The 13,399-nt window shown below is 34.9% G+C and overlaps 1 protein-coding gene across 5 annotated transcripts in view; it reads right to left on the bottom strand.

Annotated features, from left to right (window-relative positions):
- Window positions 1-9,157: 9,157 nt before the first annotated feature.
- The window catches only part of ABCB7 (ATP binding cassette subfamily B member 7), a 99,907-nt gene continuing 95,665 nt past the window's right edge, over window positions 9,158-13,399 (bottom strand). For all 5 annotated transcript variants that reach the window (XM_045538918.1, XM_045538919.1, XM_045538920.1 and 2 more), the window contains one exon: window positions 9,158-9,472. In XM_045538918.1, coding sequence (XP_045394874.1) covers window positions 9,257-9,472 — 216 coding nt within the window. In that variant the 3' untranslated portion in view covers window positions 9,158-9,256. The remainder of the gene's footprint in view (window positions 9,473-13,399) is intronic.

Here is a 13,399-nt window from a genome sequence, read left to right as displayed (position 1 = left end):
CAAACATTCTTGTCTCATTCCTGATCTTAGGAGTTCAGCATTCAGTCTCTCACCAATGAGTATGATGTTACCTGTGGATTTTTCATAAATGACCTTCATCAGAGTTTTCTTTTATGCCTAATTTATTAACCATTTTATCTTGAGAGTATGTTGCATTTTGTCAAATGCTTTTTTTGCATCTATTGAAATGATTGTATGTTTTTTGTCCTTTATTCTATTAATATTGATTGATTTTTGGATGTTAAATTAACCTTGCATTTCTGGGACAAATAACACTTGGTCATGCTGTACAATCCTTTTAAAATGTTGTTGGATACAGTTTGCTTGTATTTTGCTGAGGATTTCTGCATCTATATACATAAGAGATATTGCTCTGTAGTTTTCTTGTGATGTCTGTTGTGGTACCAGGATAATACTGGTCTCATAGAATGAATTGGGAAGTTCCCTCCTCTTCTATTTTTGGAAAAGTTTGTGAAGTATTGGTATTAATGCTTTTTAAAATATTTGGTAGAATTCAGTGGGAAAGCCATCTAGGCCTGGGTTTTTCTTTGTGTGATTAAATTAGTAATTTAATCTCTTTATTTGTTATAGATCTATTTGGATTGTCTATTTCTTCTTGACTCATTTTTGGTAGTTCATGGCTTTCTATGAATTTGTCCATTTCATCTAAGTTTTCTAAGTTGTTGGCTTACAGTTAATAGCATTCCTTTACAATCTTTTTTACTTCTGTAAGATTGGTAGTGATGTCCCCCTTTTCATTCTTGATTTTAGTAATTTGAGCCTTCACCATTTTGTTACTGGTTAGTATAGTTAAAAGACTTGACAATTTTGTTATGTTTCAAAAAAAAAACCCTCATGGTATTGTTAATTTTGCTGCTGATTTTCTATTCTCTATTTCATTAGTTTATGCTCTAATATTTATTATTTATTTCCTTTTGCTTGCTTTAGGTATAGTAGTTCTTCTTTTTCTAGTTTCTTAAGGTGGAAGTTTAGGTTATTGATTTGAGATATTTCTTCTTTTAAAATATAGGCCTTTACAGTTGTGGAACTTCCCTCTACCAACAGCTTTGGCTGCATTCCATGTTTTTCTTGTGTTTTCATTTTCATTCATCTCAGAGTATTTTCTAATTTCCCTTGTAATTTCTTCTTTGACCTTTATTTAAAGCATGCTGTTTAATTTCCATATATTTCTGAAGTCTCCAAGTTTCCTTCTATTAATGATTTATAATTTTATTCTTACCGTGGTCAGAGAACATTTTTTGTATGATTTCAATTATTTAAAATTTATCAAGCCTTCTGAATGTGGCCTTCTGGATCCTTGAGTGGCCTTTTGACTGAATCCAAATTTTACAGAACAAATCTTTTTAATAAAGGATTACTATAATCTTTAATAAAAGGATTTGTTCTGTGAAGTTTGAATTTGGCTCAGGGGTGACACTTGGGGATCTGGAGGGCCACATGTGGCCTTGAGGCTGCAGGTTCCCCACCCTTTATTTCCTTATTGATATTCTGCCTAGTTGTTCTATCCATTATTGAAACGGGGGCCTTGAAATCTCCCACTGTTATTGTTGAATTGTCTATTTCTCTCTTCAATTCTTTTAGTTTCTGCTTTATCTATTTTGATGTTCTTTGGTGAATATATGTTTAAAATTGTTATATCTTCCTGATGGATCCTTCAATCATTATGATATGTCCTCATTTCTAGTAACTTTTACTTGCTTTAAAATTTTGTCTCATATTAGTACAGTCACTCCAACTCTTTTGTGGTTAGTGTTTGTATGGTGTATCTTTTTCCCCATCCTTTCACTTTCAACCTATTTGTATCTTTGAATATAAAGTGCATCTCCTATAGACAGAATCTAGCTGGACCTTGATTTTTTAAATCTGACAATCTGCCTTTTGATTGTTAATTTTTATGTAATGTTATTATTGATGTGGTTGGGTATACATCTATATATGTCTTCTATTTTGTTTTTTTCTATATGCTTCATGTCTTTTTTCCCCCTCTATTCCTCTTTTATTGCATTCTTATGTGTTACATGGATATTTTCTAGTGTAACATTTTAATCCCTTTAATGATGTTTTAAGCATATTTTTTAGAGTTACTTTTCTTAGTGGTTGTTCTAGGGCTTACAATATACATTTTAACTTACCAGAATTTACTTCAGATTTATACTAATTAGTTCCAGAGAAACATAGAAACCCTACTCCTTTCCTCTCCCTCATTTTTCATACTATTATTGTTATATGTATTATATCTATGTTATAAACCCAACAATACATTATAATTATTACTTTATATGATCTTATGTCTTTTAAAAAAGGTGAGAGCACATATGTATGCATAGTTTGTTATATTAACCTTTTTATATACCATTTCTGACTATAGACTCGAGATATCATCTGGTGTCATTCCTTACTCCAAGAAAGCTTTGTTTCCACCCCGAACAAAAGAATAATATACATATTGTTTTATGTAGTTGTTTCATGCAGTCAGGAGAAGAAAGAGACATTCTATTATACTGTCTTTTTAAGTACTTACATGATTACCATTACTGGTGCTTCTTGTTTTTTCACATGAATTTGAATTACTGTCTGGTGTCACTTGCTTTTTGCCTGAAAAATTTCCTTTGTATTTCTTGTTGTAATGCAGGTCAATTGCCAATGAATTTTCTTTTTATTTGTCTGGGAACATCTTTATTTCACCTTCATGTTTGAATGCTAGTCTTGGTGAATATTCTTGGCTGATAGTTTTTGTAAATTTCAGAAATCTGAATGTCATCACTCTGTCTTCTGGTCCTCACTATTCCTGATGAAACTTCACCTGTTATCCATATTGGGGTTTCCTTGTATACGAATGAGCCATTTTTTTTTACTGCTTTGAAGATTTTCTCCTTCCTATCTTTAGCTTGTAACGTGATTATGATGTGTCTGGGTGTGGATCTCATCATTTATCTTACTTGGCATTTGCTGAGCTCCTTTGATGTGTAGATTAATGTTTTTCATCAAATTGAGATATTTTTGTCCATTTCTTTGAATTTTTTTGTCCCTTTCTTCCTAGTACTCTCATTATGCATATGTTGGTACACTTAATGGTGTCTCGCATTTCTCAGGTTTTCTTCATTGTTTTTTACCCCTGTTCTTCAGAACTACATAATCTCTATTGATATCTAGCTTCAAGTTCATAGATTCTTTCTTCTGCCAGCCCAGATATACTATTGAGTTCCTGTGGTGAATTTCTTATTTCAGTTATTGTACTTTTCAACTTCAGAACTTACATTTGGAGACACACACTCACACACGCACACATACACATGCACACGCACACATTCTCTCTCTTTGTTGATAAATCTTTTGTCTGCTACATCCATCCTCCGGGCTCCTTCTAAGGCAGTGTTTATTGTCTGATTTTTTTCCTGTGAATGGGTCACACTTTCCTGTTTCTTTGTATGTCTTGTAATTATTTTGTTGTAAACTGGACATTTTAGATAGCATCTTACAGCAATTCTGGATTCTGATTCCCCTCCCCTGGGGCATTTGTTGTTTGCTTTGTTGTTTATTTCCCCTGCAGTGTACAGCCTGATGTTCTACCTTTTAGTTCAGCTATCTAGGGGTTGCCCCTGGGTTAGCACAAGGCATTCACTGTCCAGTAGGATTTTTACTCTTTACCATTGGTGTGTGTGTGCTTGGAGGCTGCTATCAATAGTTTAGAAGTTTACATGTGACCCATGTTCACTAAGGATTCCTAGCTTGGAGGTTCCCTCTCTGATCATTCTAAGAGGGCACAACTTTGGACATATACACAGCCTTCCAGATTGCCCGGGATAAGTGTGATTTTATTTTTAAGGCGGTGTTCTTAGGAGTCACCCCTAGGTCAGAGAAGCTTACTGTTCAGTCAGTGTTTGGACAAAGGTTGCCTTTAAGCTCTTGTGTCAGTGAAGCTTTTGCCCAGTGTTGATGGGTCTGCATGTATTGGAAAATGCTTTTAAGTCTGTCCCATGTTCTGCTCTGAATGTTGTCAGTGGGTGCAGTCCAGCACGTGCACACAGCCTGTTTGACCCCCCGAGTTGACTGTGCCCCCAGAAGGGTTTTGATTGGCTCCCTCTTTCATTTTCTATTAAACTTCTGGTTGCTTTGCTTGTGCCAGCTCCTCCTAATTGATCTCCACCAAGATGACCATTGTTTTTGACAACACCGGTAGGGATGGAGTTCTCCTTGCTCTGTTCCAAATGAAGTCAGTCCCCACAGAAAGAGCTGCGGAGTTCTTTATCTTTATTGCATGCCTTTCTTTCCCCTTGGGCAGAACCTCTTCATCACTGAACTGGAGCTGGAGGTGGGGCTCATTTTCCTGAAATGAAATCACCACTCTACTCATGGGCAATGGAGTGGAGTGTAAGACCTTAGTATTTACCAGTTTCCCTCTCTTTGAGTGAAACCTCGAACCTATGGGCAAGATGGGGTTGAAAAAAATCAGGGTTCCATTATTTTCGGCCTGTGTAAGGAATAAAGCTTCTATTATAAGGCGGTGGGTGGGGGAAGGCTGGGTGGCAGAAGGGATCTCCAGTCTTTTTGGCTGTGCCTGCCTGGAATAGAGTTTCTGCAACACAGGGTTGGCGGTGGATAAGGCAGAAAGCTGCCTGTCAGGGTCAAACTGTAGGCCCAGACTGGGAGCTGAGAGAACAGGAAGCCCTACTTACCCCTATCATCTTCACCATACCTGCCCAGAATGGAGCATGCAGGGTGGAACACTCAGGTAACACCGGGTGGGGGTGGGGGAGTATGGCACAGGTTGTTTCTCAAAGGCCACAACTCTTGCTGTGCTTATCAAGATTTAATAGACTATCTTGAATGAATGTTTCTCCATTTCCATTTCCTATATGCCCTTAGGACAATTATCAGAGAGTTTAAATGATTGGTTTTTTAAAAACAATTTTTACCAGTTAAAGTGTTGTTTTGCCAGGGAAAGGGTCTACTGAGCTCCTTACTTTGCCATTCTGGAAGTCCCACCCTTCAATTGATTTTTTAATATAATTTCTGAGTGGAAATGTGGTACAACAGGAGGAATGGACTGGGTGTCAGGAGCCAGGGTTTTCATTCCAACTTGATCTCTAGCAACCTCAGTACTTTTCCTAAAGTTCAGTTTTCTCATTTGTAGAATGAGGGAATTGTATTAAATAACCCCTAAACTGCTTCCAAGTTTAAAATCTTATAATTTTATGAAATAGAAATGGAACAGAAAGTCATCAGTGAAAAACACTCAACTGTAGCTGTGTAAGAACACAAAAAAATGAGAACAATCCACTGATGTTTTTTAACTAAAAATGTTCCAACCTGTTTTTAATTAGAACACGCACTTCATTTCCAACTCTTTCTAGCTAACCAAAATGCCAGTTTATTGCACAGCGTGCAGTCAAGACATTTCTCTACCCTTCTTAATCGTTAGAACTGAGAAACTGGGAGCAATAGAAACTTGCCTTTCAATGATTGGTCATCAAAAATATGACAGCTTAATGCTAACTGAAAGCACTATAATTTGCTACCATTTTACCCGCATTATGAGCTCTGCTAACAATTACTTTCTCTCTGAAAGAATTCCAAGTTTTCACTTTCTGCATATGGCTATAAGGCCATACTCCCAGAGTAACCATTAATTATCTGTACTTATTCTGAATGCATGAATTACAAAATATTAGTTCTCCCTGGGCACTGAAGAAAAGAGTTGCTTCAATGGGATACCCATTTCTAATCACAAAGACACATTTATTTAATAATGATTATCTACACAGATTGCTATAAACAATAAAACTGTGGTAAAGGGCCTCCCCTGGCTGGGTTGTTTTAACTAACCAGTTTAACAAGTTTATTTGACTAAATATTGTCATTTACTATATAATTTACATTCAAAATCTATATACTCAAAGAAGGGAAAGAAGGAACCTTTCTATAATTTAAGAAAACTGCAACTGTAAACATAATTACACGCTTTCAACTACTAATCTATAATAGAATATCCTGTAATAAAGCTGCCAGGTAAGAGAATTGTGAATATACACTGCCAAAAGTTGCTACTCACTGACACATTCAGCAAGTAGGAAGGATAAGAATAAGATGGCAGTATGGACAAAGTGATCCAGAAACAAGGAATCATACAATCTTTAAATACCTTGCCTTTAAAGCAAAATATATTTTTAAAACAATCATCTTCACAAACTGAGCTTTGTCAACATCTAAGGGAAAGACAAAATTTTTTCTTAAGATATATAAAAGGTGTAAATCCCTGTAGAGGAAAAATAAATGCATATCTTGAGCTTGTTCATGTCCAAATGCTAAGGCCTCTTTCTGATTCTCAAAAGTGACCCTCAGACTTGAGCTGTTAAAAAATTTCCAAATGAGCCCATCTGCTCACCAAGATATTTCTATGTTAAGAACCTTCAGTAAGGCATCTGGCCTAGTTTTTATAATCCCAAATTACCTTGGTTTCAATTTTAATTTTTGTAAACTGGGATTCCCTTAGGAATAAAGTAAAATTTTCAATCTTTAAAATAAAGAAATGTAAGAAACAAAACCCTGTCACCTTGTTCCATTTTCAGAGCCTATATTCTAAAACTGTAGCTTATTCATCCCAATACATTAAAAAATATTATGTTACAACACTGATTTGGAAATTTATAAACTTTATCCTTTTGTATGAGTATGTAATATTGTAATGTAAAATTAGTATATTATAATTAAATGCCCTTTTCTTGGCATTTCCTCTGAATGAATCATCCTAGGAGGCTTTTCTTTCATCTTAATTTGTCTATATTTCCCTGTATAGAACCACCTTAATATGATGTGGTTAAGAGAAATATCTTTAAGACTCAGTTATGGCCCATACAATAACTTTTTTTCAGGCAATTTAAGTTTTTATTAGCTGAAAATAATAGTTAATGACCACAATGAACTAGGGATCACCTGCAATCATATGAAAATAAAATAGTTTTAAATCTTAGTGGGGAAATTATTCACACCCTGAAAACATTCCTACACTTCTAGGACTAAAGGCTCCTCATATTACAAAATAACTTACTTTGAACACTACTATTCACACTTCAAAATGAATTATTACTGACAGTTACTTCAATCTTACCTGCTTGTTTATGCAACTAAGCTAAATCTTTTCCATCAGCATCATTGGAAATACAGAAGGAATTAACAGAGAAGCAAAATTTCTAATTAGACATTTAACCACATTTCCAGTAATGCAGCTGATTTATTCAAAGGAAGTGCTTTTTTTCCCTCAGAAGAACAATTTCTTCAGAGTAAGAAATGTCAAAAACAAAACAAAACAAAACAAAACAAAAGCCTAACCCATTTTGCAGCTGATTATGCATCTCAGTGTTAACTCCTACTTTAAAAGCAGGATCCTACATTGCTTACTCTGGTTATCAAAGACCATGAAATACTGGCTTCATGTTACTTATCAAATTGCCTTTATATAACAAAAGTGGACATCCAAGTTAGATAAGTTTAGATATCCATTCATCAATGTCAACAATACAAAACAGAAAAAAAAATCTCTTCCATATCAAATTATCACCTAAAATACCTTAAAACCATAAACCAGTAAAATAAGTACTCTAGGACCTTTTCTGACAAACAAAACCTCAATATATATGATTAGGTGGCCATTTATGAGATGCACAAATTTTCAAGCCAAATGATTACTACCAAACAAATTAAAGCAAATTCATACTGAAAAAGAGGGGAACTTTCTAAGTGAACATACACCAATATTTTAGTTATTTCTAGTAGATAAAACTTTTTTTCTCCTGTTTTATTTTCCCAGCTAAAACTTGATTATATTGTTTGGGTTCTTCGTTGTTATGTCAGGCTTAAAGAAACTCATCAGATTACTAAAAAGGAAGGTAAGACCCTGTAACAAAGCGATTCTGAAGCATCAACACAGATAAAGAGTCCTGATCATCTAAAAGGGTACATATATATGTAATACTCTCCTAATTACCTAAAGGTCTTTAATGATTTTTTAAGTGGACATTGATTTATACACATGTGAGCATGTGCATGTACAACATCCCATTTACTTGTTTCTTTGTATAACTTTAGATAGCAAAAGCAGTGAATTTAAGATAGAAATAGAAAAAGACATTAACTTCCTAAGCTTTTTAGATCCCTCCCAGTATAGCAACTCTCAAATTACATCAGGGTTTGTAAGTCTTTGAAGAAAAATGTGGCCAGACATGACAGCTCATGCCTGTAGTTCCAGCACTTTGGGAGGCCACAGTGGGAGGATCACTTGAGGCCAGGAGTTTGAGACCAGCCTGGGCAACACAGACCTCATCTCTACAAAGAAAATTTTAAAAATTAGCTGGGTGTAAGGGCACACACCTGCAGTCCCAGATACTTGGGAGGCTGTGGCAGGAGGATCACTTGAGCCTAAGAGTTCGAGGTTCCAGCCTGGGCAACAGAGTGAGACCCTGTCTCTAACATAACATAACATAAAATAAAATAAAAAATAAAATAAAATAAAGAAAATGTATAAACTTTGGTCCAAAACAAAAACAATGCCTCATTTTGGTGGAAACATAAAATTCCAGTCACTAGATGATAGTTATGGTGCTGCTTAATGATGAAGAATATTCTGCATACCAACATGACAGTTAAGATTTTTCCTCTAAAAAGTACACAGTTGCAAATACTTCAAAAAATCTAAGTATATGTATCTATCAAGTAAGACACTGAATTATAAATGCATGTCTATTTCTGACATGTTCTAACTTTAAATGTGTTTATAAATTCATTTTAACATCAATAAAGTATTTCACTTGGAGGGAGGAGGGAAAAGAAACAATGAACCTACACTATCCTCTTTTTCTTTAAGAAACATTTTCCCTCTAAATTGTTAAGATAAAGGAGGTTTTACCAACTACAAAAATTTGAAAACCAATCTGATTTATCTGGTTATGGGTATCAAAGGAACGTTAGGCCTCAAAAAGGGTAATGCTAACAAAAATTATGCATTGAGCACAACCAGGGCAATAACAAGAAAATAATTTGGGGATAAATACAGATACCACATTAAATAGCTTGTGAAAGATGTAAAACTCAAATCCCCTCTTAAGAAAATCTCATCTAAAAGAAGGACTGTAGAAAATGGGAATGTATGATTTTTTTAATAAACAATTATGCTTCAGTGCAAATGTATAGTCCAAAACAAAAACAACAACAACAAAAAAAGAAAAGCGTCTCATGTGACTTAGCAGGAACAGTTTCCACAGCCTTTCACACTGTTGATAATTTCTTCTTGTAGTTTCTTCCTTTCCTCCTCTCTGGACACATTTTCTTTCTTTGCAACCCATTTGGGGTTATCATGGTTCTGCACACGGCTACTCTGAGTATGCCACATTTCTGAATAGATACTGCCAAGGTTAGCAAGCAAGGCCTGGTGGGTACCACGTTCAGCTACCTTACCCTAAAAAGCAAACATACAGAAAGGTCATTTAACTAGCATAATAACTGCAAATACGTAATACTTTTTAACTAAGAATTCTAAAGGATTTGCATTCATTAAAATACCTCTCCCAAGTCCTCATCCACAGTATAAGTGGGAAAAACTTAGGTAGGAATGTTTTCTTCACTGTTGACCTACCCAGTCCCAGTGAACAAACAAAAAGCTATGAAATTTCTAATACGATAAACACCATTTTACTTAAAGGAAATGAAATTTTAATGTTTTATTTTTAATTCTGGAGGGCAGAAAGGGAAAGTTAAAGGTATACAAAGGTGATATTTTCTGTAATCTGCAAATATTCAAATCAAAAGCACTGTTATTTATACAGGGATTTAAAAATAATATCCTGAAATCCTCATGTGTACTTTAAAATAAAAAAGATTTCATGAAATAAAAAAGATTTCATGAAAACGAGAAGTTTACTTCTTCCAGTAGCTATTTTTGTTAACAATGGTTATTAAACTTAACACTGCACAGATTTGGTATAGATTCGAAACTCTGATCTACAATTAATTTGTCTCTTGACAGCTATTGTTAAACATGCTGGGAGAAAAAGGAATTTTGTCACTTTTACTGGTACTCCTGGTGATAGGACTTTTACAATATACCCTCAAGCAAAATAACTAAAATTTGTCCATGCCCAAGTCTGAGCATTTACATATAAGGTTATACTGCTATTTCCTGATTTATTAATTTTTTTTGAGACAGAGTCTCACTCTGTTGCCCAGGCTAGAGTGCCGTGGCGTCAGCCTAGCTCACAGCAACCTCAAACTCCTGGGCTCAAGCAATCCTCCTGCCTCAGTCTCCTGAGTAGCTGAGACTACAGGCATGCGCCACCATGCCCAACTAATTTTTTCCATATATATTTTTAGTTGTCCATATAATTTCTTTCTATTTTTAGTAGAGACGGGGTCTCGCTCTTGCTCAGACTGGTCTCGAACTCCTGAGCTCGAACGATCCACCCACCTCGGCCTCCTAGAGTGCTAGGATTGATTATAGGCGTAAGCCACCGCGCCCGGCCTATTTCTTGATTTATTAATTTCTGGCATTATCTACTGTCTTCATCTTGTGGAAGATGGAGACTCAGCACTTATACTACCCACATTCCCACTGCTCCATTCTTCCCTTTCCTAATAACATCAGTTATATCACAAATTTTGGTTCACTGTTTACATTATTATGACTAGGTAAGTATTTCCTGCTGAGCCAAGTATGCACTAGGATTTTATCCATATTTTCTCATATAGTTTTTTATTCTTCCTAGACTTAGTAACTGTCTTGTTTTTTCATTTGCTTGTTTTTCTATGTCAATATTGGAAATCTCTCCAAAGTTTATTGGAGAATTATAAAACCCTTCTGAATACAATTTTTTTCATAATCAACTATATTAGGTAATCGATTAGTTCATTTCCCCCCTCCCACTCCCTGGAGATATTGCTCTCAGAGCTTTTAGGTTCTTTTCTATATTCTTAATTCTGAAATTTTATGATAATGTGCCTTGGTGTAGCTTCAGCTTTTTCTTTTCCTTTCCCATTGTGGTGGGTACTTGGTAGGCCCTTTCAATCTGAAAACTCTTGCTCTGAAGTTCTGGACACATTTCTGGTATTATATTATTCCTTTGATAATTTCCTCTCCTCTTTTTTGTCCTCCATAGAGCTAACATTAGTCAGACCTTAGACGTCACAGACCAGGGTGGGGAACCTGTGGCCTTCTAGGTCCTCAAGTGTAGCCTTTTGACTGAATCTAAATTTTATAGAGCAAATCCTTTTATTTTTATTAATGCACGTTTGTTCATCTTTTATATTTTTTATTTTTTAAATGAATGTATTTACAATACCAAAGAATAAAATAAGTTTCAACGAAATAATCCTCCCAGGTTGATGGGCACAATTAGAACATTAGTAAGCCATAAGGGCTAAATTGACGGCTGCTGTGCTCATGATTTAGTTCTAACTGCCCCCACCTGACTGGCGCCACTACCGCACGAGGCTGACTGGCAAGAGTTTATGGGGGTCGGGTACACCAGTCTGTTATCAGCTTTTGACAATGGTGTACTATGTTTCTGTTTGAAGTGCAATTTGTGAATAGCTGCACAGCTTGACAGTATTTTTTAATTCTGTCTGCTTAACAACCCATCATGTCGAAGAAGACCAAGAGAATGCTGAAGGAAGAAAATAGATTTTTTAATGAGGATTGAGAATTGCAATATTATCTTGTTTCTGCTAAAGATAAGATGATTTGGTTGCTTTGTGATGCTGCAATATCAACATTAAAGAAACTGAATGCTCATCAACATTGTAACACTCATAAGGACCACAAATATTTCAAATTAGAGGGAGAGGCGCAAAAGGTTGTACTGCAGAAATAAAAGGTGAAAAGTACAATCAAAGACAATTCTTTCAAGCAGCAAAAAGACCTGGAAATAATGCCACTGAGACAACTTATAAAGTAGCTTAGATACTTGGGAAAAAACGGAAGCCATTCAGTGATGTAGAAACTGTGAAAGAATGCATTGTTGAAGGTGTAGGATACTTAGACCCCAATAACGTTTCAAAAGACTAAAACTGCCTCTTTCAAGGAGAACCATAACTGCTTAGCAGTATGAATTAGCCTTCAACTTAACAAAAGGTCACGTTAGTTTCACTAGGCAATGAAAATCTGTGATCTTCACAATCAAGTGACTACAGAACCATCAAATTATAAACATAAAGAGATTTTAGTTTAGATACAGGTGCTACGATCATTAATAATTTAGTTCCAATTATAATCCAAAACCCAGGTGGCAATGATGTGATATAACTGTATAGATACTATGGATATCATGGCATGAGGCAGGTAAGTAAGTGCCTACTAAAGTATTTTGACATTTTATACTTGTTTTCAAGCTTTAACTATATGACTGCATAGAATTGGAAAGCTTAATAAAAAGCACAAAGCAGATTTTACTTCTGATTCATGAATATCAATGATATAATAAGGTATATTTACAAAATTTCCCATTTAAGATATTCTGGTACAATCATACTGGAAAACTCAGTTTATTTTCTAATGAATGTAAACATTTATGAACAAACCAACAGAAAGGCCTATCGTCACAAGTGTATATGTAACTTAGAAAGGAAACAGTATTACACCACAGCACTGAATACCCTACAAGAAATTTTAGTGGAGTGAAAAAGTCTCTCTCAATAATTAAATATATAGCCAGTACTTGAGAATGCTGCTTCTCTCTGAACTCTCAGTATGCAGGTTTTCAAAATGATAAAGAATTGAAGATGTACTTATTAGAAGGGAAGATAATCAGAGAAAAGGCTAAATGCAAGGTGGAAAACTGAAGAATATTAGAAATAATCAAGTACTAGGGGGTGGGGAGAAGAGGTCCTTATAGAGAGGAAAAAAGGAAAATTGTTACAATTTTCAAATCTATCAATCACAATAGTGGTAACTCTGGTTTGTTAAGAACATTTAGACAGTACACTCATACTGTAGTTCCCTTAGAAGAGATGAAGTGGGCTGTCTTTTTTCTTACTTTGTCCATAAGAAAAAACATAAAATAAAAATGGCCTTGTTTGAAAATGACTGCTTTATTTTATGGTAATTTTCCTTTAGACATCAAAGGTGTGTGGAGGTATTACAAAAATGAAAATAAATAATATAGCAAAGACATTGAGCAAAGATTCTATTCAGAGCAAAAATGAATGCAGAAAAATTATATATATATATATATATATATATCCTTGTAAACCCGCTTCTATCATGAAGATTTAATGCTTTCATGATCAAACTTTTCCTTGTAGTACTTTAATAGAAAGTGAATTAATACAGTTTATTCCTTCTTGGAAGTGATATGCATTATTTCCAATCAAAAGGGGCTAAAACCAGAATGTT

Source organism: Lemur catta, chromosome X (assembly GCF_020740605.2).
Source record: "Lemur catta isolate mLemCat1 chromosome X, mLemCat1.pri, whole genome shotgun sequence".
In the NCBI taxonomy this organism is placed as follows: domain Eukaryota; kingdom Metazoa; phylum Chordata; class Mammalia; order Primates; family Lemuridae; genus Lemur; species Lemur catta.
This window is presented reverse-complemented; position numbering and strand designations above follow the sequence as displayed.